Source organism: Dasypus novemcinctus, chromosome 5 (genome assembly GCF_030445035.2).
Source record: "Dasypus novemcinctus isolate mDasNov1 chromosome 5, mDasNov1.1.hap2, whole genome shotgun sequence".
Taxonomy (NCBI): Eukaryota; Metazoa; Chordata; class Mammalia; order Cingulata; family Dasypodidae; genus Dasypus; species Dasypus novemcinctus.
In genome coordinates this window covers 11,887,172-11,914,154 of record NC_080677.1, presented here as the reverse complement: position 1 = coordinate 11,914,154, position 26,983 = coordinate 11,887,172, and the positions used below count along the sequence as shown (strand labels likewise).

Here is a 26,983-nt window from a genome sequence, read left to right as displayed (position 1 = left end):
CTTGGGGGGGACGCGCACACACCAGAGAGGGAATGTACGAGGTCAGCCCAGGCCCTCCCCCTGCGGTCCGGTGGCCCAGGCCCAGCCACAGTCCTGTGCGCACAGGCAGCGCGGCAAGCAGGACCTGTGGGTCTAAAGCCCTGAGGAAAAGGGGGCCTGGGGGCCAGCAGCGGGGCGGCTCCGGCACGAAGGGGCGCGGAGGGTGCAGGTGAGCCCACGGCGCGGTACTCACAGATCGAAGACGAGGTAGTGGAAGCCTTCCTCCGAGATGCTGTCGTGGAGACGCACTGCGGGGACAGAACGGCGTGAGGCGCTGTCCACAGCAAGGGACAGACACCAGGCACGTGGCCAAGGCCCAGGGGACCGTGGGGACCGGGCCCAGGATGGCGCCGGACGCGAGCCCGGGAGGGTGTGCCGGCAAGCGGGACCAGGAGCTCCGGCCCCCGGGCACGGTGCAGGGGCCCCCTGATGACCGCCAGCCTGGCCAGCCCCCACCTCCCTCCACTGACCCTCCTCCTCTCAGCTGCCCTCTCTCCACAGGGCAGAGGGGACAGGGAGGGGCCGGGCGCCTTCACCCCGCCTGGGCCCCTGGAAAGGAGCAACGGGGGAGCCGGCTTCACACGGAGAGGGCTGCCTCCACCCACTGGCCGTGAGGACGCAGTGAGAGGCGGCGCCTCCGGGCAGGCTGGCGCAGCGAGGCCTTCTCGCAGTTTCTGGGCCAGCAGCGGGGGATGGGCCACTCTGTGGCCCCCGCCCAGGCTGAGACCCAAGGCACACCCGTGTGCACGCTGCTCAGGTGACAGCCACGGGGTCCCCGCCTGCTTCTCCCGCCTGGAGCCTAGGAGTGGCCAGGATAGGAGCAGCACTGGCCAGCAAAGGCGGGCGAAGGGCAGCGTGCGTCCCTGGCAGGGAAGACAGCCCCAGAGCCCCGTCCTCGAAGCCGGGGGCAGCATGCCAAGAGCCAACGGTCCAGGGCCACCTCGTTCTGGGCGCCCGGCGCTGGGCGGCACAGGGACAGCGAGGGCGTTACACTGGGGCTGCACGGGCACGAGCGGACCACTTGCGGAGGCCAGCGAGCCTCGTGGGAGCCAGGAACCAGCTGCAGGCCACGCGGCTCTGACGGCTGAGCGGGACGCGGGCGGTGCGGCCCCTGGCCCGTGTGCGGAGCTGGGCGACGCCGACCTCCCGCTCCGCATCGCCAGCCCACGCCCCCTCCTCTCGCTCTGCCCCCAGGCCCTGGCCCCCAGCACCTCACGCCCGGGAGCTCCAAACCGGCTTCTGCCTGTTGGGGCCTGGGGCCCCGAGGCGGTGACTCCCGTTTCTGCCCTGCTAGGGGTAGCAGGCCCCCGTAAGAGGATGCTGGGGAGGGGCAAGTGGAGGCTCCAGGGGGCCTGAATGCCCGTCAGGAGCTGGCCTTGCTTAAGGTCCAGGGAGGCCAGGAAGCCTTAAGAGGAAAAATAAAATTTTAAAAAGTAGACGCACAGACACCCTGACAAACGACCCTTCCTGGCATCTCAGGAGAGGGGTCCCAGCCCCCTAAAACGGGGAACAGGCGCGCCTGGCGCACGAGCTGCTGCGCAGAGGTGCCGCAGCCCGGGGTGCCGCCGCACGCGGGGGCGCAGGCAGGGGCAGCTGTGCAGCTGTGAGGCCGGAGGGGGCACTCTCCCCGGGCAGCCCCCAACCCTGTCAGAGCCCTGGTGAGGAAGGGGCTGGGAGAGGAGCCTTGGGGACACCGGGGAGCACCCAGCTCCTAGTCCGAGCCCGGCCAGGAGACCACAGCCCCGGGGGTCTCGCCCAGCCCGGACCCCCGCTCCCTGCCGTGCCCCACTTCTGCTCTGCTCAAGGGCACCCCGTCTCCCATCCTCCAGCCCCCTAAAGGCAAGGTCTCCCGAGTGCCAGCCGTGCCCTGGGGACCCCCGCCCGCATAGCCCCACAGCCTCGTCGCCAGGAGAGTTGCGTCCAAGGGAGGAGACGCGGACTCCACTGGGTGTCCAACAGCCCCTGCCCCCAGCTGAGCCCTGTGGCAAGGGCCCTCCCCACGGCCCCCCATTCCTGACTGGCCCTGCTGCACCCGGGCTGGCCCGCCACGAGGGTCACCAGCTCCAGCCCATGGCTTCCCTGGGGCAGACATGTGGTCAGGGAAAAGCTCCCTCCCTCTTGCTGCTAGCTGGCCCGGGGGGCCCGAGCAGCCCCCACCGCCCCTGCTGCTTCCTCATGACGCTCTGCGGACCCCACACATCATCCCGACACCTCCTTGGGAGAGAGCCGCGTGGAGAAAAGCGCATTTCCGCACGGCGTGGGAGCAACCCCCTTCCCCCCTGAGCACCTCCAGGAGCACCTGAGCCCCCGGTGAGGTCCGGGACCTGTAAAAGCTGCCTGAGCCCTTGGGGAGTGCCAGCAGCAGCTCGGGGTTCGGGAGCCACCCCCCCAGGTGCCTGCTCCCCACGAGGCAGGCGGGTGCAGGGATGCAGCGCTCGAACCCACCTCTGGCCTCGGGGACCGAGACCCACGCTTCTCACGTCCCGGCAGTGGGCGGTGCGGTTTAGGTGGCATGCACGGGGACGCTTTCTAAAGCGCTTTTACCTTTTAAAAATAGACTTATTTTAGCGGTGCAGAAGGACACCTAACTGGCACACCCGACCCGTGACTTCACAGGCAGCATCGCTGGAGGAAACAAGTGAGTTGACATAGAACCGACTTACAAAGAGACATTCAGAGGCGTTATCAGAGCAGTGTCGCGGCGGTACAGCTGTGCTAAAGAGACCACCAAACCCAACCCGTCCCGAGGGCGGCACCTGGCAGTGAAGCCAGGGCGCCCTGCCCGGCTGGAGTGCGAGGGGAGCGTGGGCTGGGAAGCGGCCTCCTTCGTTCGCTTTAGGCCCCACGCAGCCCTGCCCCAGGCCCCGGAGACGGCGCTGCCTTCCGCCACGGCAGGCGGCCGCCCTCGGGACAGCTCGTCCTAGTCCTCTTCCCGCACTGCTCTAGTTTGCGCTGCTGCTGCAAGCTGGCCCCACGGGGAGGCGGCTTCTACAATGGGGTTCATTCGCTTACAAGCTCACAGCTCCGAGGCTGAGAAAAACGTCCACGTCGGGGCACGGTCGAGGGGATGCCTTCTCCCCCAAGAGCGGCTGCCCGCGATCCTGGGCTCCTCTGCCACGCGGCGAGGCGCACGGCGTGTCTGCTGGACCCCCTTCTCTTCCGGGGTCCCTTGCTCCCGGCTCCTTGCTTCCATGGCGCTCTTTCTCTCTCGTCTGAATTTCATTCTCTTTTAGTCCAGTAAGAGGATTCAGACCCCTCCTGGAGGAGGTGGGTCACATTTATATAAGACCCTCCTCGCCAAAAGGTTGTGCTCACGATGCGTCCACATCCCCAGGAGAGGATTACCTTTAAGAACACACTTTCCTGGGGGTCCACAGAGCTTCAGACCCTCACACACACACCCCCTGTCGTTCACCTTCCCAAGCATCCTCCGAAACCCCCCTTGGACGCCTGGACACTGTGGCCCTCCAAGGGGCTCGCCCACCGCCTCGTCGCCGCCGGGGAGCGCGCGCCCAGTGACGACCCGAGGACACGGCGGCTCACGAGAGCGCCAACAGCTGCAAAGCCGGCAGGGCGCATCCCAGAGGCCGGGAAATCGCCCATCTTTGCCCCACCTTCTGCCGGTGCTCGTCTTCAGGCTGAAACACGGGGGCCGGCTCTCCTTCGTGCCCGGCCCCGCGCATGGCTGGTGGCAGGGCTGAGACACGGGCTCCGGGAGGCGCGAGGAAGCAAAGGTTGGCGCTCCCTGCTTTGGTGGCATGGGCTCGGAAACCAAGGGTTCTTGTCTGCGAAGACCTCCGGGGGCGACCTGCCGGACGCGGGCGGCCTGACCGGTGGGGCTAATGGCCGATGGCGCTCAGGTCCCCACCAGGGCACATCGGCGACGCTCTCCCTGCAGACGCCACCAGGGCCCTGGACACCGGTCACACGACAGGGCGCAGGGCCTCTGCCGGGCTCTCGCCCGCAGCTCCCGGCTGCACGGTTTCCTCTTGGCTTCTGCAGGTTTCTTCCTCTCTCCATATTCATCCCATTTATAAAGGACTCTGGGGACAGGATTAGACCCGCCCAGGGCACGTCCTACTAAGCCCCTCAGTCCAAAGGTCCCACCAGCAGCAGGTTCACACCACAGGAGGGGATGCTCCCAGGACAGGATTTTCCAGGGCTCGTAAAAGCCCCAAACGACCACATCAAGTGAGCTGGGAAACTGCCCTGTGAGTCGGGCCCTCGTGGGGGAAGTGGGGTCAGAGGTCAGAGGTCAGCAAGTTCAGTTTATGCAATCTTTGTCAAAACGTGCCATCGGGGCTCGGGTCACGGCGTGGGCAGCTGAGGGTTTGCAGGTGCAGGCCTCTCCTCCAGCCTGGAGCGTGAAGGCCGGCATGGAGGGCCACGAGCCCCAGCCAAGGCCCCCGAGCCCCGGCCAGGGCCCCCGCGGGGCACTACAATGAGGCAACCCGGAGGCCGCTCCAGCGCTGCCTCCAGCTCGGGGCACGTCCGCGCAGGACAAACGGGCTTCTCCAAGGGCTCTCTGAGTGTCAGCCGAGGGCCGGGAAGGTGGGTCGCAGCGGGGGGCACGGGGCTGGGTGCACACGACAGCCACCTCGGGCTGGGGTCCGTCATAAACCAGCCCCCCGCGACGCCCAGCCAGCAGCCGGGGCCACTGCGGCAAGGGGAGCCTGCTGGAGCTCGAGCCGTCACCGTGCCATCGTCCCTTCCTCAGGGAGCCGGGCTACGTTGGCCCCAGAGGCCCCACCCAGAGGGGGGGGCTCTCGGGGACACCACAGGGCTCAGCTCCAGCCTGGGAGGGGCCAGCCCGCCCTGCGTGGGCCTTTCTCCCACTAACAACACAGGGCTAAAGACCCCCTGGGCAGCCTGGCAGCTTCTGAGCAGCCCAAAGTTCCGGAAGAGTCCAAAGACCAGCCTCGGCCCGTGCCCACACCCCGCCCTGCCCCCAGGGTGGACGCTGAGGTCTGGTCACTGCGGCCCCTCAGGGCACGGGCAAAGCCCGAGGGCCGCTCAGCCCGCGGCGAGGCACAGCTCAGACACCGCACACAGCAGACACCCACAGGCCCGTCCTCTTCTGTGCTCCCGGGGGTGCTTAGAGAAACCCCAAATCCTCTGCCCTGCTCCCCTGAAGCAGTGGCGCTGGCGAGCGGGCTGGACTCGGAGCTGGCTTAAATACGCAGGTAAAGCAGGAGGGACTGCTCAGCACCGGACGCTGAGGTCGTGCAAACGCTGGTGCTCCCTCCCCCCTGCCCTGGGAGAGCCAGCGCAGTGCCACAGAGACACACGTGCCCCGTGGAGACGAGCCAAGGCCTCGCGCCCCCAGCCGTGGGCGGAAGCAGATCCCAGTGCCCCAGCAGGCCTCAGGAGACAGCTGTGCTGGAATGCCTGCTGCCCGAGGGACCCGGGGAGCGCGGCTCCAGGGAGGCGCCATCTGGGTGGTCCCAGGCTCAGCAGGGCCCTCCACAGTTGCCATCTTGAAATTCTTAAGAATTTCTGAACAAGGGGCCATGCATTTTCATTCTGCACTGGGTCCCATAAATTTACATGCCTGGCCCTGACCACCCATCCAAAAGGCTCCTGAATCATCATCTATGATAAGTGAGGTAATGGATGCTTGCTGTTTACAGTTCCTAAGGTTTGAAGCATTTGTTACGCAGCAATAGCTAACCGATGTACTCATGAAAACCATCCTACAAACTAAATGGCATCTGTGTCCTTATTTTATAAATGAGGTAAGTGGTCACGTGATCCCGGGGCTTGTCAAGTGGGAAGACCAGGCGAATCCAGGCCTTCAGATACCACGTCCCAAGATGTCCCCACAGAAAGAGCGGACTTGGTGACCCTACCCTCCTAGCAATCCTCTCAGGCCCAGGGGCAGTTCTGTTTTGAAAATGGGAAAAACAGGCTCCTTATCTCACCATGCCTGACACACAACTCTGACAAGCCAGGATGAGAAAGGAGGGGTGCTCCCTCCCCCAGCCCACCCCACCTAGGCCCACCCAGGATGCCTGCCTCCACCCACGTGGCCCCAGGAGACCCAGCCTCCTCCCACCACGTGGCCCCAGGAGACCACACCTCCTCCCACCACGTGACCCCAGGAGACCCAGCCTCCTCCCACCACGTTACCCCAGGAGACCCAGCCTCCACCCACCACGTGGCCCCAGGAGACCACACCTCCTCCCACCACGTGACCCCGGGAGACCACACCTCCGCCCACCACGTGGCCCCGGGAGACCACACCTCCTCCCACCACGTGACCCCGGGAGACCCAGCCTCTGCCCACCACGTGGCCCCAGGAGACCCTGCCTCCGCCCACCACGTGGCCCCAGGAGACCCCGCCTCCGCCCACCGCCTGACCCCAGGAGACCCCGCCTCTGCCCACCACGTGGCCCCAGGAGACCACATCTCCGCCTACCACGTGGTCCCAGGAGACCCCACCTCCGCCCACCGCGTGGCCCCGGGAGACCACACGTCCTCCCACCGCGTGGCCCTGGGAGACCCCACCTATGCCCTCCGCATGGCCCCGGGCGATCACGCCTCCGCCCACCGCATGGCCCCGGGAGACCCCACCTCCGCCCACCGCGTGGCCCCAGGAGACCTCGCCTCCACCCACTGCGTGGCCCCAGGAGACCTCGCCTCCACCCACGTGGCCCCAGGAAATCCCATCTCCATCCACGTGGTCCCAGGAGACCCCACATCCTCCCACGTGGCCCCGGGAGACCACACCTCCACCCACCAAGTGGCCCAAAGAGAACATACCTCTGCCCACCACGTGGCCCCAGGAGACCCAGCCTCCGCCTACCATGAGGCCCCAGGAGACCACACCTCCACCCACCATATGGCTCCATGTCTTCCTCCTCCTCACGTGAGCCCCTCCTCCCCAAGAGGCCTCTCTGACCCCAAGTGGGCTGGTGGCTGAGAAGGGGACTGCTCACAAGGAACCCCTCATCTCCTGGACGCTCCTGCTGACCTCTCCATGCCCCAGAGAGCCTTCCCCTCCAGCGCGCCCCGAGATCACTGTGGGCTGCAGTGGCTCCAGCCCTCCCACCTGATTTCTAGAGCACGCTGCTCTCAGGCCTCCACCTCCCTGGAATGAAGCTGCAAGTGAGCTGGGAATTCGAGGGCCACTCAGACCCCAGGGCGGCTGTGGGAAGCCAGGCAGGGAGATGTGGAGGAGAGTGGCAGGTGGCCACGGTGTGCTCTGAGCCAGACGCCCTTTACAATCAGCAAAGAGCAGGCTGGGGTCTCAGCAGACCTCAGATTCCCAGGCCTGCTCCTGACCTGCCAGTCAGCCTTTCTAGGGCAGACTTAGACATGTGCCTGTTAGTGAGGGATTCTGGATCTGACCCTGGAGCGAGAGTCCACGGATTAAAAAGCATTGTGAGCAGGGAGCGGTGCAGCTCAGGGGTTGAGCACCTGCTTCCCAAGTACGCAGTCCTGGGTTCAATCCCTAAGACCTCCTAAAATAAAACTCCGTGAGTGGAGCCTGAGCCGTGGCCACACAGGGATGGGGGGCATGTGCGCCCTGGGCTCTGGGCCCTCACAAGGAGATGGCAGCAGCCCACAGCTCCTGGAGACGCAGCCGGCGGGGGCTGCTGAGAGGCCTTCGGGAAACTGGCCAGCGGCCCAGGGGCTGTGGGCATGTGGGGTGGTCTTCCTGTCAGCTGTGCTCTCGGCAGCAGGGCCTGGGGGCTTTTCCGAGCCGGCGCTTCGGCCTCTGGAGTCCGCCTGAACTGCAGGGGCCCACGTCATCTCCCAGCCCGGGCCCAGGAGCCTCGTCCTGGACAGAGGCCGCCCTGTGCCCAGGCCTGGGGCTTCCTGCACCCCTGGAGCTCTCAGGACAGGGACATTCCAAGGGGAAGAGAAGGAAAGGAAGCCCCTGCGGAGCTGAGAGGCGTCGCCGGGGCTCACCGATGTTGGAATGCTTCAGGAGGCGGCAGATCCGAGCCTCTCTCTCCAGCTTCTGGTGATCTGAGGACAGAGAAGGAAAGAGGGTCACCGTGTGCCTGGCCCGGCACCCACCCAGCCGGCAGGGGCCCAGCCGACAGCCGGCCAGCCCATCTCGGTGACCTCGCGGCTGCACGGCCCCCCGCCAGCAGCTGCGCTCAGGTGGAGCGTCCGTGCGTCAGTCGTGCTCCTGGGGCCTGCCCGGGAGCTGGGGGCAGGAGAGGGGTGGGCTGTGCAGAGCCCGCCGGCCTGAAAGCTTTGCCCTCGACCGTTCAGAGAACAGCAGACGCCAAGCACCGCAGCACCGCCGACAGCGCCGACTGGACCCTTTGAGCACCTGTCCCAATTCTGTAAGGATGCAGAGCTTTCCACGAAGTGACGCGCACTCTTCTGAGGCCGTGGGGGACGGAGAAGAACTATTTCTAGGTGAGACCCCAGACGGCGGAGAGGCTGGGGGTGGTGGAACGAGACACGCCTTAGAGACAGGCCTGGCTGCGTGCCTGCAAGGGGGTGCCTGACGGGGCCCCCTCCGCCCCACTGCGCAGAGCCGCGGGGCCGTATCCGCGTTCTGATGGGCCTGCGGGATGCTCACGCGGCGGTGCCAGGGCAAGAGGCAGAAGTGCCAGAGGCGAGGACGCCCCGGGCAGGGGACCAGGTGGGCTGAGCCAGACCCCCCACCCCAACCCGCGCTGCCAGGGCCCCCTGACCAGGGCACAGAGCCCTGCCACCTCGCCCACCCTGGACCGCCTGACTCGAGGGGTAGGCGCCCCTGAGGGCGGTCCCACCAGGGGGCCTGGGTGCATGGCTAGCTGGGCCCCCCAGAAGGATGACGATTTATCAGTCAGGTCAAACCAGGTCCCAGGAGGATTTAAAAGCTGGTGGAGGCTGCGGGGGAAAAACCCAGAAACACGGCCTGCCCATGGGGTGGGGCATGGAGAGCTGACTGCGGTGCTGGCCCCAGCAAGGCCACGAAGCCAGCCCGGGGCGGGCACCTGCCCAGCGTGACGCTGAGCGCCCCACGGAGCAGGGCCCACGTGGGCTTTTGTATCAGCAAGGGCAGAAACAGGGTACCGGGGGCACAGACGGGCCCTAAGATTTCCACCACCAGGACGGCGGTGGCTCCCAGGGGCCAGACTGGGGGTCGTCTGATGGCCCCCCCACCCCAGCTGAGCCCCCTTGGGCCCCACGGACGAGTGTGTGGGCACATCTCAGTGCACTGCGCACGACCATGGCGGGGTGGGCTGGGGCTAACTCTACCAGGGGGCTCCCCATAGCACCCGGCTGCGGGGAGCAACCAGCATGCACAGGGAAAAATGACCCGTCATCGGGGGGCCTCCTTGCCTTGGCAGACACCCCCGGCCCCCAGCCCCCCCACTCCCCAAACAGCGCACACTCAGCAGGCATCCGGGGCCCCCTCCCCTCCCAGGACAGGGGTGAGTCTCTAGGGAGGCAGCCCCCTGGGGCCCCTCTGGGGCCATCCACCCTCAGCCAGGGCTGGCGGCTGCCCTTCTAAAACGGCCCAGAATCCAGAGCAGGGGGCGGAGGACGAGGGCATGCACGGAGCTAGCACGGAGTTAAACGAGACGCCTCCTAAGTGCCATCAAGACCCCGGGGACCTGGCAAAGCGTCCCGCACGCGGCGGCAGGACACCTGGCGTGGTTCCGCGTGTCCACCTGTGCAGCCCCGAGCCACAACGCGGCACACAAACGATGCTCCCCTGCTCCGAGGGCCGAGCTCCCGAGAAGCAAAGCACGATGCTGCAGAACGCAGGAGGCGCAGAAGGCGCGCGAGGAGTCCGAGGGCCTGGGGGCTTGGGAGCCGGGTTTTTTCCTCTCTGTCATGGGTTTTGTTAAAACTCATTCGGAACCATTTTCAAACTTGGAGGGAAGGACGAGGCGCACAGGCACCCGCTTTCCTCCACGGTTCACTGTCTCCTCCCGCACGCAACGCTCACTGCGCTCAGAAGCACCTGAGGGTAAGGGGCGTGCTCTGTCTCTCTCCAGGTGTTATGAGTGGAGCTGCGTTCCCAAAAAGGAGACACGCCTCAGGCCTCGCCCCCAGGACCTTGGGGCACCCTCACCTGGAAACGGTGTCCCTGCAGATGGAACCAGGCAAGTCCAGACAAGATGCCTGCAGGATGGGCTCCCCGAAACTCCCACGACAGACGTCTATCTTAGGGTGCTAAAGAGCTGCCGAGGCAAAGCACCAGAAATGGGTAGGCTTTTATAAAGGGCGCTCATGTGGAAGGACCTGAGTGACCTGGGACAAGCCCCTGACCTCTGGGGGCAGCCCTGTCCCTGCCACTCCACTCTGCCATTCACGGGGGCTCTGGCCCGAGGGGCCTCACGCCTGTCCGAACTCAGGTACAGGCCAGCACCATGTGGGGCCGGCAGCAGGGAGCACCAAGTCCTCATCACCAACCGCCCCTAGACAGCCAACCTCAGCACCCCACAGAGGCTGTGCAGGTGCCAGCCTGCGTCGCATATATCCACCGAGGTCCGCATTGAGCTGCCCCACCCTTCCCGGGGCCCCCTCTGCACCTCTGGGACACCAGCTTGGGTCGGGGGCCATGTTCTCCTTCACTGTCGAGGTGCCCGCTGAAGGGGGTGTTAAGGGCGACCTCCAGGCCAGGGGGAGAGGGGACAAGCCCACGCTCCTCCCCACTACAGGGAAGCTGTCCTCCAAACCAAGGAGCCTGCCCTGCTCCCCTCCCCTTCCTGCTTGTCCTTTCGCTGTCCCCACCAGCACCAACCCCGGCAGTGGGAATCCAGAGTCAAGGTCCGGGACCCCAAGAGGCCATCTTCAGCAGGGAGGTGCACATGCACCGGAGAGACGGGCAGAGTGTACCAGGGCCCCGGCCCTGGCTGCCAGAGAAGGCAGGGGTGATGCACAAGTGGGGTCTTGAAGGGTGAGTAGGAGTTCGCTGCTCCTCCTGGCCAAGCATTGGGTTCTCAGGGACGTCCGGTTCGGCCCTGGGGATGTGAAGCTGGAAAAAGGAGCTGGTACGTTCCATCCCTTTTTCCACGCCCAGGCGTCTCAAGGACAAAGAACCCGCACAGGGGCCTATACTAGGCCGGGGAGCGACTGACTCGGTTTGGAGGCAGTCCCGGCACGCGTGCGTGCACTCCCCGCCCCGGGCGCCTGGCTCAGAGGCGCTGGCACAGGCAGAGCGCAGGGCTCTCCACTTCTCCCACCCAGGAAGCCTCCTTCCGGGTAAACAGGCACTCGCTTGTGCCCCCAGGGCAGCTCATCGCGAGGCTAAACAGAACTCACCCAGGCGGGAAGGCCGACAGTGGCCGTGGCCACCTCCAGGCCTCACGACAGGGCCGGCCACGTGGTCTGGCCGCCTGGGGCCTCGGCACCGCAGGGCACGCCGAGGCGGGGAGGCTTCCCGGGGCATTCCGCCAGCGAGCTGAGTGGCTGAGCCCGGCGGCCTGGGGAGCCGGGAGGGCCAGCGAGGAGGGCGGCGTGCACGGGAGGGCGGCCACCCCACCAAGCCCCGCCCCCGGCTGGGCCGCACGAGGGCCAGAGCCGACGCCGCGGGGTCCAGCATGCCGGGGCAACCCCGTGGGCACGGAGGCTGGGGCAAGAGGCCGAGGCCCCGTCCCGGAGCCCAGGCTCCCTGGGCGTAGCCTTGATGTGGGCCGGGGGCTGCTGAAACCCCGGCTCCCCACCCCCGGACACAACCTTATTTGGAATCAGGGCCACGGAATTAAGCGACGGAATCACTTAGAGAACGTCGTCCTGCAGTGGCCCAATCCACAATCCTTAGGGAGAAGGGACGAGCGGGAAGGCGGCCACGGGACGGGGACGCGGGGCCGGGCGGGGCCGAAAGACCCTCCCCGCAGGCTCCGCAAGGAGCGTGGTCTGCGGCATCCGGCCCCCGGGATGGCGAGGCGATAGATTTCATGGTCTAACACCACCATCGCGGGCTGCTTTGTTACTCAGCTGCAGGCAACGAAGGCTGCCTGTGTCACCTGCTCCTTCATAAACCGCTGGGACTCTGAGGTCCCCTCAGGCCGGCACAGGGCGCAGATGCTCTGCTCGTTTGCAAACCGAGGACTGGCTGGGCCCGAGGAGGGCCCCGAGGGTCTCCTCCGACAGCCTTGGCCCAGGCGCGGCATGGCCCGGGCAGCCCAGGCCGGCGGGGCGCAGCGGCGTCCAGGGCTGGGCCACCCAGGGCGTCAGCGGCAGCAGGTGCCCGGGCCTCTATGGCTGCAGGCCCATCGCGACATCCCCAGACCCTCCGCCGACCTGCGAGTAGTTTCCGGCAGGCACAGCCCCAGGGCTTGCCACCGCGCTGAGGGCCGAGCCGCCTCTGGGACTCTGAGTGCCAAGAGTGAGGCTGGGGCTGGCGGGGGCAGGCGTGGGCAGGCAGGGATGTGTCCCACGCTCCTAGTACGAGCCCCTAATCCTGACGCCACACAAAAGGCGAGACGTGGGCACGGAGAGGGACGGGCCCAGGGCCCCAGCCCGGCCGCGGAGAACAGGGCAGCTCCTCGAGCAGCGGGGGCTGGAGCCCACCCAGCGACGAGCAGCGGCCGCCCGGACCACCGTGCCCACCCCAGGCCCTGGAAGGCGGCCACCCTTCACCTGCCGTGGCCGCCCCCAGGCTGAGAATGGACGTGCTGAGCCCCTGCCCTCCCACTCAGCACCTGCTCCCTGGCAGCGGTGACTCATGGCAAGACGGGGCACGGGGCGAGCCGAGCGGGGGAGCACGAGGGACGGGGGACAGGAGGGACGTGGGCGGGCCTGGCTGCTCGCCAGCTGCCAGAGCGGCAGCACAGCCGCCACCCGCAGGGAGCCAGGCTCAGCGGAGGCGGCGCGGGCAGAAGCCAGCAGGAACGCCGGTCCGGGGGCGGGGAGGGGCTGCCTCCCTCGCCCACCCCAGGCTCCGGGCTGTGGCGCCCAGGGCTGGGAGGGGGCGCAGGGGACCCTGGTCCGGCCGCAGGCTTGGCCGGCGCGCCGGGCCCCGAGGACGTGGCGTGGGGACGAGCCCTTGCCCTGCCCGCCTTGAGCTACTCACCTGAAGAAGGGGCTGAGGGCTGGCCCGTGGGACGCGATGTGGCAATGCAGTGGGAAAGCCTGTCTGTGCCTGGGACCACCGGGCACGACAGCAGCCCTTCCCTCCCGCCTGGTGCCTGGCGGGCAGGGGAGTGTCCCGGACAGCCCCCTCCCCACCCCCGGGCAAGGGGTTCTCCGCATCCTTAGCTGCCCCTGTGGACACCTGTGCACAAGCCTCCCGTCAGCAGCCCTCTGTGGCTGACCCTCCTGTGGACAACCCTGTGGCCAGCGCCCCGTGGACAACCCCCGTGGACACCCCGTGGAGGCGAGCAGGAGTCGTGAGAGCTCGGGTGAGGGAGGTGAGCAGGGGTCGTGGGTGCTCGGGCGGGAGGTGAGCAGGGCCGTGAGCACTGAGAGCTGAGGGCAGCCGGCCTGTGCCTTCACGGAACGGGGTCCTTCGCTGATCTGGACGGTGGCAGCGCAGGGTGACCTGTCCTGGTTGGTCGGGGACAGGTGTGAGCACCCTCGTCGGCAGCGGCGTTTCGTATGCTGTGTGCCGGCTTCCGCCAGGACCAGGGAGGTGGCCTCGTGCTCTGCAGCCGCTCACCTCCTCACACCCGAGCGCCCGACCCCGCTCACCTCCTCACACCTGAGCTCACAACCCTGCTCACCTCCTCACACCTGAGCGCTCGACCCTGCTCACCTCCTCACACCTGAGCGCTCACGACCCTGCTCACCTCCTCACATCTGAGCTCACGACCCTGCTCACCTCCTCAACCTGAGCTCACGACCCCGCTCACCTCCTCACACCTGAGCGCTCACAACACTGCTCACCTTCTCACACCTGAGCTCACAACCCTGCTCACCTCCTCACACCTGAGCGCTCGACCCTGCTCACCTCCTCACACCTGAGCGCTCACGACCCCGCTCACCTCCTCACATCTGAGCTCACGACCCTGCTCACCTCCTCAACCTGAGCTCACGACCCCGCTCACCTCCTCACACCTGAGCTCACGACCCTGCTCACCTCCTCACCTGAGCTCACGACCCCGCTCACCTCCTCACACCTGAGCGCTCGACCCCGCTCAACTCCTCAACCTGAGCTCACGACCCCGCTCACCTCCTCACACCTGAGCTCACGACCCTGCTCACCTCCTCAACCTGAGCTCACGACCCCGCTCACCTCCTCACACCCGAGCTCACGACCCCGCTCACCTCCTCACACCCGAGCTCACGACCCCGCTCACCTCCTCACACCCGAGCTCACGACCCCGCTCACCTCCTCACACCTGAGCGCTCGACCCCGCTCACCTCCTCAACCTGAGCTCACGACCCCGCTCACCTCCTCACACCTGAGCTCACGACCCCGCTCACCTCCTCACACCTGAGCTCACGACCCTGCTCACCTCCTCACACCTGAGCTCACGACCCTGCTCACCTCCTCAACCCGAGCGTTCAAATGGAGACACGTCTGTCAACAAACTTTTCTCACAACAGAGCAGCCTCTGAGGTGTGAACACCGAGTTTGGTGGAGCGCCCCGGCCGCTAGCCCTCACCCCCCTCCACACAGAACGATGCCTCTGCCGGCACTTGGCTAACTCCCTCCACCTGCCTTTGTGGGAGGCAGGTTGATAATGTCTAATTATCTGGCGCCTTGGGCCTCCGAATGCCGCGCCCTCCCTCAATTACTGAATTCTCAACCTTCTCTGCCCCCTCAGCGCTGCAGTTCTTGGTACGGGCTTTGGCGACGCGGTGGGCTGTTCTCTTGCCCGGGCAGGCTCCCGCTTCCCACCAGTTCCCAGCCGGGCAGTTCTCAGAAAGCCTCAGCAGGGTGGTGTGGGGGGGCGAGGCCGTCCTGGAGGCTGCACCCACGACGGGCCCCCCGTGCCCTGGGCCCGACGGCGCAGCCTATTATTGATGAATTCCTAAACAGAGGCATCCACAATGTTAAAGTGCTCTGCTCGGGGCGGCGGACTTGGCTCGGTGGTTAGGGCGTCCGCCTACCACATGGGAGGTCCATGGTTCAAACCCCGGGCCTCCTTGACCCGTGTGGAGCTGGCCCATGCGCAGTGCTGATGCGCGCAAGGAGTGCTCTGCCACGCAGGGGTGTCCCCCACGTAGGGGAGCCCCACGCGCAAGGAGTGCACCACGTAAGGAGAGCCACCCAGTGTGAAAGAAAGTGCAGCCTGCCCAGGAAAGGTGCCGCACACACGGAGAGCTGACACAACAAGATGACACAACAAAAAGAAACACAGAGTCCCGTGCCGCTGACAACAGAAGCAGACAAAGAAAAACACACAGCAAATAGACACAGAGAACAGACAATTGGGGTGAGGGGGAAGGGGAGAGAAATGAATAAATCTTTTTAAAAAAGCGCTCTGCTCCTCGGGGCGTGACACGCTTTGATCTGAGTAAATCAAGGTCAGGGCTTCGATCGGGCCACGTCATTTGGGCAGGTTGAACCCCTGCCCCTCAGTGGGCTGCGCAGACTCCCTTGCTCGAGGAGAACACGGAGATAGAAACACGGGAGGATTTCGATCCTGCGCCTGGAGGGAGCGGACTCATCGCCCGCCAGTGAGTGGCTGAAGAGAGCAGGGCCCCCGAGCCCCACGCTAGCCTGCCGCCGAGGGGGAGGCAGCCGGGCCCACGGGGCTGGAGAGGAGAGAAGGCTGGACCCTCGCGGATGCCGCCTGCCCTCTTGCTTCCATGCGTGGCGACAGTTTGGTGAGGAAGTAGCCTGGGGTGGACTCTAAATGGACGCCTTGAAGCCCGAGGGTCCCTCTGCGCTGGCGCCCTCTGCAGCCCAGTACACCCCAGGGGCTGCCGGCAGGGACGGAGAACAGCGGGCAGGGCGAGCGGTCACGGGGAGGAAGAGCCCAAGGGTCTGAGCAAAGAAACCGAGAGAGAGAGAGAAAGGAAACGGCCAGAGAGGAGAGCAGGGCAGGCCCGGAGCGGGAGGCCTCACCCCAGCCAGAGCCGCAGGGAACTAAGACGGGGCCCTGTGTCCTCACGGGCGCCTTCACAGCCCCAGTGGGGAGGCCTCGGGGAAGAGTCAGCTGCAGGAGCCTTCGAGGAACAAGCAGCCAAAGGGCCTGGGCGATGCAGCGATCTATCACTACCAGTGGGAGGCGGGGGGGGGGGGGGGGGGGGGGGGGCTCAGCGAGGCGGGGCCAGCAGGCTGAAACCAGGGTCCTTGCAGAGCATGGTGCCAGGAGGGGGTGGAGGATACGGGGAGGGGGCGGTGGGAGCCGGGGGCGCAGGGCCTGACTGACACTGGGGAGCAGTGCTAGCCAGCAGGTTGCACCCTCTGGTGTGTCACACCCGTCTGCAGCAGACTCCATGTTTTACCCCTTTGAGGTCTGGGGAAACTGAGGCACAGGTTGCTAAGTAGCTCGGCCAAGGGCACGTAAAAGCCAGGTGCATAAACCCCCAGGCTGGCTCTCGGCCAGGCCCCGAGACCCTGCCCTTGCCACGCAGGTAAGGCGCCCCCCAGGATGAAGCGCGAGGCTGATGCCTCCCAAGCTGTACCCCTCTTCCCTGGAGGCCCCAGCATGAGGGGAGCAGCCCTGGGGTGAAGCAGAGGGGGCTCGTGGGGGGCCAGGGGGGGCGGTGCCTGCTGTGGAGAGGCTGGGCAATGCGCTGGGTGCTGCTCAGGCCACACCCCGCAGCCCCAAGAACAGTCAGGCCAGCAGTCCATGAGGCCGGCTGGGTGGGCGGCAGGACGGGAAACCGAGGCACAGTTGTCCAGATGAGGCCAGTGCCCGACGGGTTTCCTGGAACCCCTGGGCTGGGCTGAGGGGGGTCTGGCTCTCCCCAGGCACGGGAGGGCGGGCAGCCCCGGCTCACTGGCTGCAGGACCCTCGACGTCCACGGTGGGGCAGGACCACCGCCCCAGGCAAACCACATGGCCTCCCGCCCCCCAGAGCAGGCTCAAGGGCAGAGGCCGGGGGCTGCGACTGTGCGGGAGGGGGGCGGGCGCCGCTGTGTGCCCGATGGCAGCGAGGACGGGCTGCCCGTTTCCAGGGACGATCGCCCCACCCGGGTCACGCTCTTCAAGGTGTGCCTCTGGGGACACGCGTGATGGTGTGAAGCTGGGCGGGGCGGAGGACGGTGCGCACCTGCCGGAGGCGAGCCCTGTGACGGAACAATGGCGGGGACGGGCCTCTGACGAGGCCGCGCCCAGGGACCTCGGGGCGGGGGTGGGCTGCGCATGCAGCGGGGGGTGGGGGGGTGGGGAAAGGGTGACGGCCACCAGGAGGGGGTGATGGCCACCAGGGGGCCCAGCAGTGGGGGAAGGGGTGACGGCCACCAGGGGGCCCAGCGGCCAGGGGGTGACCGGGGACACGCTGGAACGCCACGTCAGCGCTCGAACTCCCTTGACTCCTGAGCACTCTGCGGACAGAGGGGAGCGAGGCTGGCTGCAGGAGGGGAATCCCACCGAAACGCCAGGCTGGCTCCGTGGGCCAGGAAGGGCCGGTGCTCCCCCAGGCCTCGTGGCTGGGAGCCCCCGAAACAGCACCCCTCGACAGTGTCTTATTTTTACAAAGGGGGCAGCTGAGAGCGGGCGGGTCTTGGCACAGATTCCGGGAGGCCCTCTGAAGAGACGGGAAGGGGCCGGCCGCATGCTGGGAAGCACAGACGAGCCAGGCGGCCCAAGGACCATGGCAGCCAGCCCCAGAACGCCCCAGACTCCATGGGGAGAGCACCGTCCTGCTGATGCCTTGACTTTGCACTTCTCCTTGCCTCAAAGCTGTGAGCCAATAGAGCCCTCTTGTTTTCGCTAACCCATGGGGGTATCTGTCACAGCAGTGCTGGTAAACTAAGACACATACCTGGGCATTATATCATTTTTCTCTGTTTGAGCCTAACAAACTCCTACTCAACCTTCAAAACCCAGTCTGATGCTACTTTTGTTCACGTATTCCCCAGCCTCCCCTGTCCCCTCTCCTGTACTCCCATCCAGTCCTGAATGGCAAGTATCTTTTTCAGGGTATGTCCTTGACGCATGGCACACGCTGGTACTAAATTAACTTGTTGAATGAACAAGTGGGCAGCGCCCTCAGCAGTGTGGGGGACATATGAGGACGGGCCCTCTCCCCACTGCCTGCTTTACAGGACTGCTCCGAGGCCTCCCTGTGGGGAGGAGCTGGGAAGCCCGAGACACAGCCCTGGGGCGGGGGAAAGCTGGCAGGGCTAACTTTCGGCCAAGAAGATGCGAGTCCAAGCAGATGGCATGGCCTGGGCGGGCGCCCGGGGAGGAGGCCACTTCCGGAGGGAAGCCCAGGTGGCCTCACCTGCATAGAGAGGCACAGAGTGGGGGGCAGCTCTGCCGGCGGCGGATGGGGCCTGCGCAGGGCCCCCGGTGGGGGGCTGCAGAGCAGAGGGGTCCTGCGCGTAGCCTCCGAGGAAGCGCCAGTCTGAGCTGCCTGCAGGGCCGAGGAGGCGGCGGCAGCCCCGGAGCAGGCGGGGGGCCCATCCTCCAGCACAAGTGGAAAAGCAGGAGAGGGAGGCCATGCGTGGATCCCCGTTTTCCAGGCCGACGCACCTGGGCGGCGCTGGGCGTGTCAGGTTGCTGACAAGCGCTGAGTAGCCGCGCTCGCCCCGCGGCTAAGTCTGAGAGCACGTGGCGGCCCCCCGCCCCGAGATCCCGTCAGAATTCATCCTGCGGGCATGAGCCTACTGCAGGTGGGTCGGGAGGCGCAGCGCAGGCAGGGCCCAATCTTCTTACTGGGGTCCTTTATAAACGGGGTGGACACGGGGAGAGGGAGCGGCAGGAACAGAGGAAGCTGTAGAAGCTGAGAGAGAAGTCCCCGGAAGCCGGAAGCTGATATCAAGGGAACCCGGGAGAGCCGGCCACAGGAGCAGAGGAAGCCGGAGGAGGCGGCAGCTGGAGGCGGCAAGGCCGGGAGGTGGGGAGCCCGGGGCCACTGCCCTGGACCGCGAGCCCGGGGCCACCCTGCCCTGGACCGAGAGCCGGGGGATGCCACCCTGCCCGGGACCCTGCCCTGGACCAGGAGCCCGGGGCCACCGCCCTGCCCTGGACTGAGAGCCCGGGGCCACCGCCCTGCCCTGGACCCTGCCCTGGATCAAGAGCCCGGTGCCACTGCCCTGCCCTGGACTGGACTGCGAGCCCGGTGCCACCGCCCTGCCCTGCCCTGGACTGAGAGCCCGGGGCCACTGCCCTGCCCTGGACTGCGAGCCCGGGGCCGCCGCCCTGCCCTGGACCCTGCCCTGGACCACGAGCCCGGGGCCGCCGCCCTGCCCTGCCCTGGACCACGAGCCCGGGGCCGCCGCCCTGCCCTGCCCTGGACCACGAGCCCGGGGCCGCCGCCCTGCCCTGCCCTGGACCACGAGCCCGGAGCCGCCGCCCTGCCCTGCCCTGGACCACGAGCCCGGGGCCGCCGCCCTGCCCTGGACCCTGCCCTGGACCACGAGCCCGGGGCCGCCGCCCTGCCCTGCCCTGGACCACGAGCCCGGAGCCGCCGCCCTGCCCTGCCCTGGACCACGAGCCCGGGGCCGCCGCCCTGCCCTGCCCTGGACTGAGAGCCCGGGGCTGCCGCCCTGCCCTGCCCTGGACCGGGAGCCCGGGGCCGCCACCCTGCCCTGCCCTGGACCGCGAGCCCGGGGCCGCCGCCCTGCCCTGGACTGAGAGCCCGGGGCCGCTGCCCTGCCCTGGACCCTGCCCTTGACCGAGAGCCTGGGGCCGCCGGCCTGCCCTGGACCCTGCCCTGGATCAAGAGCCCAGGGCCACTGCCCTGCCCTGGACTGGACTGCGAGCCCGGGGCCGGCGCCCTGCCCTGCCCTGGACCGAGAGCCCGGGGCCGCCGCCCTGCCCTGCCCTGGACCACGAGCCCGGGGCCGCCGCCCTGCCCTGCCCTGGACCACGAGCCCGGGGCCGCCGCCCTGCCCTGCCCTGGACCGCGAGCCCGGGGCCGCCGCCCTGCCCTGCCCTGGACCGCGAGCCCGGGGCCGCCGCCCTGCCCTGGACTGAGAGCCCGGGGCCGCCGCCCTGCCCTGGACCCTGCCCTGGACCGCGAGCCCGGGGCCGCCGCCCCTGCCCTGGACCCTGCCCTGGACCGAGAGCCTGGGGCCGCCGCCCTGCCCTGCCCTGGACCACGAGCCCGGGGCCGCCGCCCTGCCCTGCCCTGGACTGCGAGCCCGGGGCCGCCGCCCTGCCCTGGACCCTGCCCTGGACCGAGAGCCTGGGGCCACCGCCCTGCCCTGCCCTGGACCACGAGCCCGGGGCCGCCGCCCTGCCCTGCCCTGGACCGCGAGCCCGGGGCCGCTGCCCTGCCCTGGACCCTGCCCTGGACCACGAGCCCGGGGCCGCCGCCCTGCCCTGCCCTGGACCACGAGCCCGGGGCCGCCGCCCTGCCCTGCCCTGGACCACGAGCCCGGGGCCGCCGCCCTGCCCTGCCCTGGACCACGAGCCCGGGGCCGCCGCCCTGCCCTGCCCTGGACCACGAGCCCGGGGCCGCCGCCCTGCCCTGGACCCTGCCCTGGACCGAGAGCCTGGGGCCGCCAGCCTGCCCTGGACCCTGCCCTGGATCAAGAGCCCAGGGCCACTGCCCTGCCCTGGACTGGACTGGACTGCGAGCCCGGGGCCGCCGCCCTGCCCTGCCCTGGACCGAGAGCCCGGGGCCGCCGCCCTGCCCTGGACCCTGCCCTGGACGAGAGCCTGGGGCCGCCGGCCTGCCCTGGACCCTGCCCTGGATCAAGAGCCCAGGGCCACTGCCCTGCCCTGGACTGGACTGCGAGCCCGGGGCCGGCACCCTGCCCTGCCCTGGACCGAGAGCCCGGGGCCACCGCCCTGCCCTGCCCTGGACCACGAGCCCGGGGCCGCCGCCCTGCCCTGGACCCTGCCCTGGACCGAGAGCCCGGGGCCGCCGGCCGGCCTTCTCTGCCTTGGGCATTCCCAGCCTCAGAACTGCGAGCGTCTATGTTAACAAACCCGCCTGGCACCCGCCTTGGCAGGAACCAGCAGACTGAGGCCGGTCCCACACTGGCCACCACCTCCTGCGCGCCAGCCGCCATGGGCTGCCGGCCTCGGTGGGGGGGCAGTGTGGGGCCCGGGGACGGCAGGGCAGTGCAAAGGGCCCCAGCCACGGACCGGTCCGCAGGACACAGAAGCCAGGGCGGGTCCCGTGGCGCCGGCCCGTTCACAGCTCCCAGGGCGGGCCGGTGGAGCAGAGCCTCGCTCGGGTCACATGGCAGCGTGCCCATTGCAGAATTCAGCATTCGGAATTCAGGGTGGGCGCCCGAGGCCGGGGGTGGGTGCTGGCACAGGTGGCGCCTTTGACGCACCTGCACCGCTTGGCGGGGAGGCGCTGCCAGGTGCACCCATCACACCCCAGCACATGGCCAGGGGGCCCCGAGGCCATCCTTACCGGCCAGGGCCCTGGCCAGGCCAAGAAGGGCTCAGCTGGGTGGCCCTGGGCTTCCTGGCTCCGGCAAGACTACGGGACACACCAGAACCTTCTCGAGCGGCAGCAGGGACAGCAAGTGAGAAACGAACGGGGAGCCTGGGGCCCACCGGCCCTGCTGCCGGCGACTGGGGGGTCTGCTCTGGGGAGCCCACACCGCAGAAGGCCAGCGCTGCTCCCAGGGGTCCCGCCAGGCGGCTGGCCGGGTACAAACCCTCCATCCAAAGACACGGTCAGGTGAAGGAAGGAGCGGGGCGGGGGGAGCAGCCCCTCAGAGGGGCCGCATGTGGGGACCCGGGCCGGGCCAGTGGTTTGTGGCAGCGGGGGGAGAGTCCACCTGCGGGGGACCGGTTTCGAGAGCAGTCTGTGTCCTGCGCTGCGCAGAACTCCGTGGGGCTGCCGAGCCGCCCAGCGCAGCGGCAGAGCCAGCTCCGTCTCCCTGCGCATGGCCAGAGAGGCCCCTCCTCCCCACAGCCTTGGCGCTGGCTTGTCGACATCTGATCACGCACCCTCACTGCCCGTGGGCGGCCGCCCCGTCCCCAGCCGCCACGGGCTGCTGCCCTCCGGCCGGGAGGGGGACTGCCAGGCTGGTTCCCACCGACCCTCTCGGCTCAGCCCCAGCAGCTCCGGCAGCCCCCGGCACACAGGCTGGACACTGGGACGCCCCGAGGACCGCTTGGCTGCTGACCAGTCCCGCGTCGACAGCCACGAAGGAGCCCGTGGCAGCCCTGGCCGCCGGAGCGGGGCGGGCCCCGGTCACACCCCCATGCGCCCACACAGAGGCCCCGCGTTAGGGGGATACCCCGGGACAGCTCCGCAGCCCCCATCTCGGGGGCTGCACGGTGCACGGGACCCGGTACAGCCTCACTCACTCACCCACCCCCTCCGTGCCCTCAGCCACGGCACCCGTAGAGGATGCGGGGCGACCGAGACCCCCTCCCGGGGCTGTGACGGCGGGGAGCGGGGTTGCCATCAGGGCCAGGGTCCTGGAACCCCCCAGAGCCCCCAGGCTGGCCTCAGGAGCACTCCAAGGTGGGCAACGTCCTCTGAAGGCCAGGCACACAGCCGGTGCCCCAACCGTGCCTGGCGCACCGACCCCTGCCGTCAGGTCGGGTCACGTGTGTGAGTGGAAGCTAGGAAGGCCACGGGGGGTGGCAGGTCACTGCCAGCCCAGGGGAGGCTCCAGGCCCTCTGCCCGCACTCCTGGCGCCGTTTGGTTACCTGGGGCGGATCCGGCGGGATGAGGGGCCGCTGGCCCCACCCACCCCACCTGGAGGACACGCAGCCCCCCGGGGAGGGCGGGCAGTTGCGCCACGCGCCCAGCGGCCCTCCCCAGCCCTCGCCAGCCCCGCCGCCTCCTCCCATGTGCATTTCCATTCGACAGCCCGGGACGCCGCTGTGTCTAAGGGAAAGGCCGGGGCGCACCTGCACGGAACAGCGGAGCAGCCCCCGCCACTAGTCGGGGGCCCTCAGCCGCAGGGGGTTGTGGATTACCACCCATCTTAGGGAAATGAGCTCGTCCCTTCTTTGACAAGGAAGGGCGGGAGGAGCCGCAGCCCACCAACCCGATCTGGCAGCCTGGCTTCCTGGGACGGCGCAATGGGCCGTCTGTGCTGTGTAACAACACAGCCAATGCAAATGTCTGCCGCCTGCGCCTGCGCTTCCAGAGGCCCCGCTCCCCCGGGGGCTGGACGAGGACCTGCCCCGGGCCACGCTCACGCCCTCCTGCTTCATCAGCCCTCGCCCCTCGATCCAACCGCACACGAGTGCCCAGCGGGGCCCCCGCCCCCAACCCCCAGTCCCCGAACACCCCCCCCCGCCCCCACCCCCCAGTCCCCAAACCCTCCCCGCCCCGCTGACTGCCCCCGCTCTTGTGAGCACCCACAGCTTGGAAGGTCCACGACTCTGCACCCCTGCACCTGACCCCAAGGGCTCAGGAAGGTGACGGACAGTGCGCCACGCACAGGGGCCCGCGGAGAGCAGGGCGCCAGGCCGGGGGGTGCCCGTGCCTGTTGCTGCTCCACGTGCAGGCAGACAGGTCCCCAGCTGGGCCGGGCCGGGAGCCGCCCGCAGCAGCTGGCTCGCAGAGCCTGCATGTGCCGCTCCGACAGCGACAGCGGACGGAGGCCCCTCGTGTCGGTGGCGGGGTCGTTGAGGGTTAGGGGTTAGGGGTGGGGCATGGACCCAGGGCTTGGTCAACACCAAACCAGAGGGGCCAGGAGCTCGGAGGGCAGGAGGGGGCCCCAGATGCCCCCACGGCCCTGCCCCCAGCCCTCATCCAGGACAGTCCCCAGCCCTCATGCGGGATGCCCCCCCGCCAGCCTAAATCCAGGACACCCCCCAGCCCTCATCCAGGACGCCCGCCCCCAGCCCTCCATCCAGGACACCTGATCCTGCTGCCCACCCAACTGCCCACACCACCAGAACAGCCTGGCCTGGCAGAGCCCGTGCCCCTGCACCCCCCACAGCCCCCTCACCCCCACACTCCCACGCCCCACACCCCCCACACTCCTGCACCCCTACACCCCCGCACCCCCCAGGTCCCCGCACCCCCACACCCCCATGCTCGCCCTACCTCGGGCAGACAGCTTCTTGGTGTTGATGATCTTGGCCGCGTACTCGTGTCCAGTGCAGAGTTTGACACAGCGTCGGACCACAGAGAAAGCCCCCCTGGGGAGGTAAAGGGGGCAGGGGAGGACAAACAAGGACAGATGGATGGAGAGAGACAAGACACAGACAGAGAGAGCCGTTAATTTCCCCGTGACACCCAGCACCCAGCCGGCCTCCACCCTCAGTGGGGAGGCGCGGGGGAAAGAGGCTCCCTCCCCCCAGGGCATCAGGGCCTGCGCCGCCCAGGCCAGGCGGCTGCTCTCGGACTGGCCTCCTGGGTGGGGGGTCCTGGGCTGTGGCACGCGCCTCCCCACTGCAGCCCACGTCAGGGAGAAGCGCCGTGGGCTCATCCCGGAGGTGGACGGCGGGGCCAGGCTTGGAGCACTGGACAGAGGGCCAGCAGAGCTCTGGAGAGCTGCTCACCTGCAGCTGGAGGGGTGCAGACCCCACGCGTCAGAGGCTGGGAGCAGCCCGGGGCGGGGAGAGGGCGCTTATGGGAGGAAAGGGGCGGAGGCAGGGCGCACAGTGTGCCCTGGTGGCTAAGTTCCCAGAGAAGAGAGGAGAGGAAAGAAGCTTGGGTCTAGAGTATGCGCTAGGACTGGCAAAGGTCACAGGCAGACGCCCTGGGCAGAACCCCTGAGGTGAGGAGGGTGGGAGGGGGGAGCCCACAGGAGAGGGGAGCCATCAGGAGGGGGAGCCCGCGGGAGGGGGCGGCCCGTGGGAAGGGGGGAGCCCTCCGCAGCCTCCAGCGCCATGGGAGACGCACGGGTCCCGGGTCCCAGCTCCACCGGCAGCAGGAGGTGGGACGGCACCCCTTCCTGGCAGAGGGTGGTCTGCGTTCTGATTGGGCACCACTGCAGCGGGGGGCGGGGTCAGGGAGCGGGAAACAGGGAAGGGGTCTCTTCCCAAGAAGATTCGCAGGACCAGTGACTGGGGTAAAAGGGGCCCACGCCGACCACCTACCCAGGAGGGGTACAGAGCAGGGGAGCAGGCCTCCCTCCCACCCCTAAAGGCAGCGCCCCAGGGACCCCCTGGCACCTCCCGCGGCCACACCTGCTGGGTTCCCTCCAAACACAGCCCTGGCCCAGCCCGGGCGGCCTCCCTGGCCCAGCAGGGCCTCCGCCAGCCTCCGCCAGTGTGCTACTTCCTCCTGAAAAGCAGGGACCACCTGCGGCCGAAGAGGCCACAGGAACTTCCTTTCCCCGCCCCTCGTGCCAGCGCCACCTGCCCAGGGACAGTAACTCTGGTTTGACCCGGGCCAAAGCACAGACACAAGCCAGCACAGGCATATGTGGCTCTTCCCTAGCTCACGCCGCGGGCGGCACTCTGCCTCACCTGGCTGGAAACGGGACACGGCTCGCAGCCAGGGGCACCGCGGCTGCCCCCACCCGCCCACCCCCGACCCTCAGCCCAGACCCTCCAGGGCAGACCCACCAGCAGGCAGGTCCCTCTCCTGCCCTGACCCTACCTGGGAGGGGTTCGGCCCGGGGGGCCTGCGGGGGGCCTTCCCAGCCACCCTGGACCCCCTCACTGGCCCTAAGGCCGCTCCCTTCTGCCCTCCAGGGTACCCGAGAGGAAGGTGCCAGGGACACCCCGGCTACGCCCCCAACCCCAAAGCATGACTCGCGTAAGGAAAGCTTGGGGGAGCTCCTGGCCATCTCGAGGCCGGTGGGGAAGCAGGGAAGGCGGGGCTCTGAGCCGCACCCGGGGACATGCCGTCTGTAGCCCAGGCGGGAACGGGGAGCCTCCACCAGCCCCCTGCCCGCAGGGGCCGTCGCGCTCACGCGTCCCCACCCCAGCTGCACGGCAGAGCCCCCGGCCTAAACAGCCCCAGCGCAGGAGACCCTGGCGCCTCTCGTCCCCGCAAGGTGGGCGGCGGCGCTCAGTCTTTGGCTCTTGACTTGGGTTTCATTTTTAAAGGCTCAGAGCCACGGGAAGGTGAAAAGAAGCACACAGGCGGGTTGGGCGCGCCGCGCCAGCTCCCCAGGCTGCCACCCGGGCACCAGTGCAGCCAGGACCAGGAGGCTGGCGTGGGGAAGGCGCAGCGCTGCTCGGGCTTCAGCCGCCCCCCGCGCCCTCGCGTGCACATGCATGTTTGCGTTCCTGTGTGCCTTTGTACATGTGTGCACATGTGCGCAGGTGTGTTCACGTCTGTTTACCACACGTGTATTTACCTGTGTGCAGTTGTGTGTACCTGTGCATGCATGTACACGGCTGTATGTCCGCATGTGATCAGGAACGTGTTTAGTACACACGTACATGTCTACGGGAGCACAGTTGTGTGTCTGTGCATGTATGTGCATGTTGACCTACATGCACATGTCAATATGCATCTGTGTATGAGTGTGCATGGCTGTGCGCATGTATGTCCATACATATACGCATACATGACCATGTGCCTGCACATACGTGTTTGTGTACGCATGTACCTGTACAAGTGCTCATGTGCGGGTGTGTTCATGCGTGTAAGCATGCCCGTGTGCATAGTCACATACATGTGCATCTAAATGTTCATGTGTGGGTGTGTTCACGCGTGTAGGTTCATGTGCCTGCATGTATGTGTTTGTGTGTACACATGTACCTGTATGTGTGTTCATGTGCAGGTGTGTTCACATGTGTATGCACGTCCATGTGTATACTCACACACGTGCACCTCTGCATTCGTGTGTGTGCATGTGTATCTGTATGCGTTCATGGGCAGGTGTGCGTTCATGCGTGCATGTCCATGTGCATGCATGCATGTGCGTCTGTGTGTTCATGTGTGTGTGGGTGTGCATGGCTGGGTGCTGCGTGTGGCTCTTCCAGTTCATCGTGTGTAGACACCCGGCGTCTCCACGAGGGTGCCCCGCCCCGCAGCCCTGACCACCACTACCCTGCACCATGCCTGGAACCTGCCGTTTCGAGAACGCTGCGGTGGAACCGCTCAGGACCCCCGGGCGTTGCAGACATGGCATTTC

General features: G+C 67.8%; 1 protein-coding gene across 13 annotated transcripts in view; it reads right to left on the bottom strand.

The window, feature by feature from the left end:
• Positions 1 to 26,983, bottom strand: part of CAMK2B (calcium/calmodulin dependent protein kinase II beta) — a 113,714-nt gene that overhangs the window by 43,030 nt on the left and 43,701 nt on the right. For all 13 annotated transcript variants that reach the window (XM_058296692.1, XM_058296695.1, XM_058296693.1 and 10 more), the window contains exons 2-4: positions 23,992 to 24,086; positions 7,954 to 8,013; positions 233 to 287 (exon numbers count right to left, since the gene is read on the bottom strand). In XM_058296692.1, the coding sequence (XP_058152675.1) occupies positions 233 to 287; positions 7,954 to 8,013; positions 23,992 to 24,086 (210 nt within the window). The remainder of the gene's footprint in view (positions 1 to 232; positions 288 to 7,953; positions 8,014 to 23,991; positions 24,087 to 26,983) is intronic.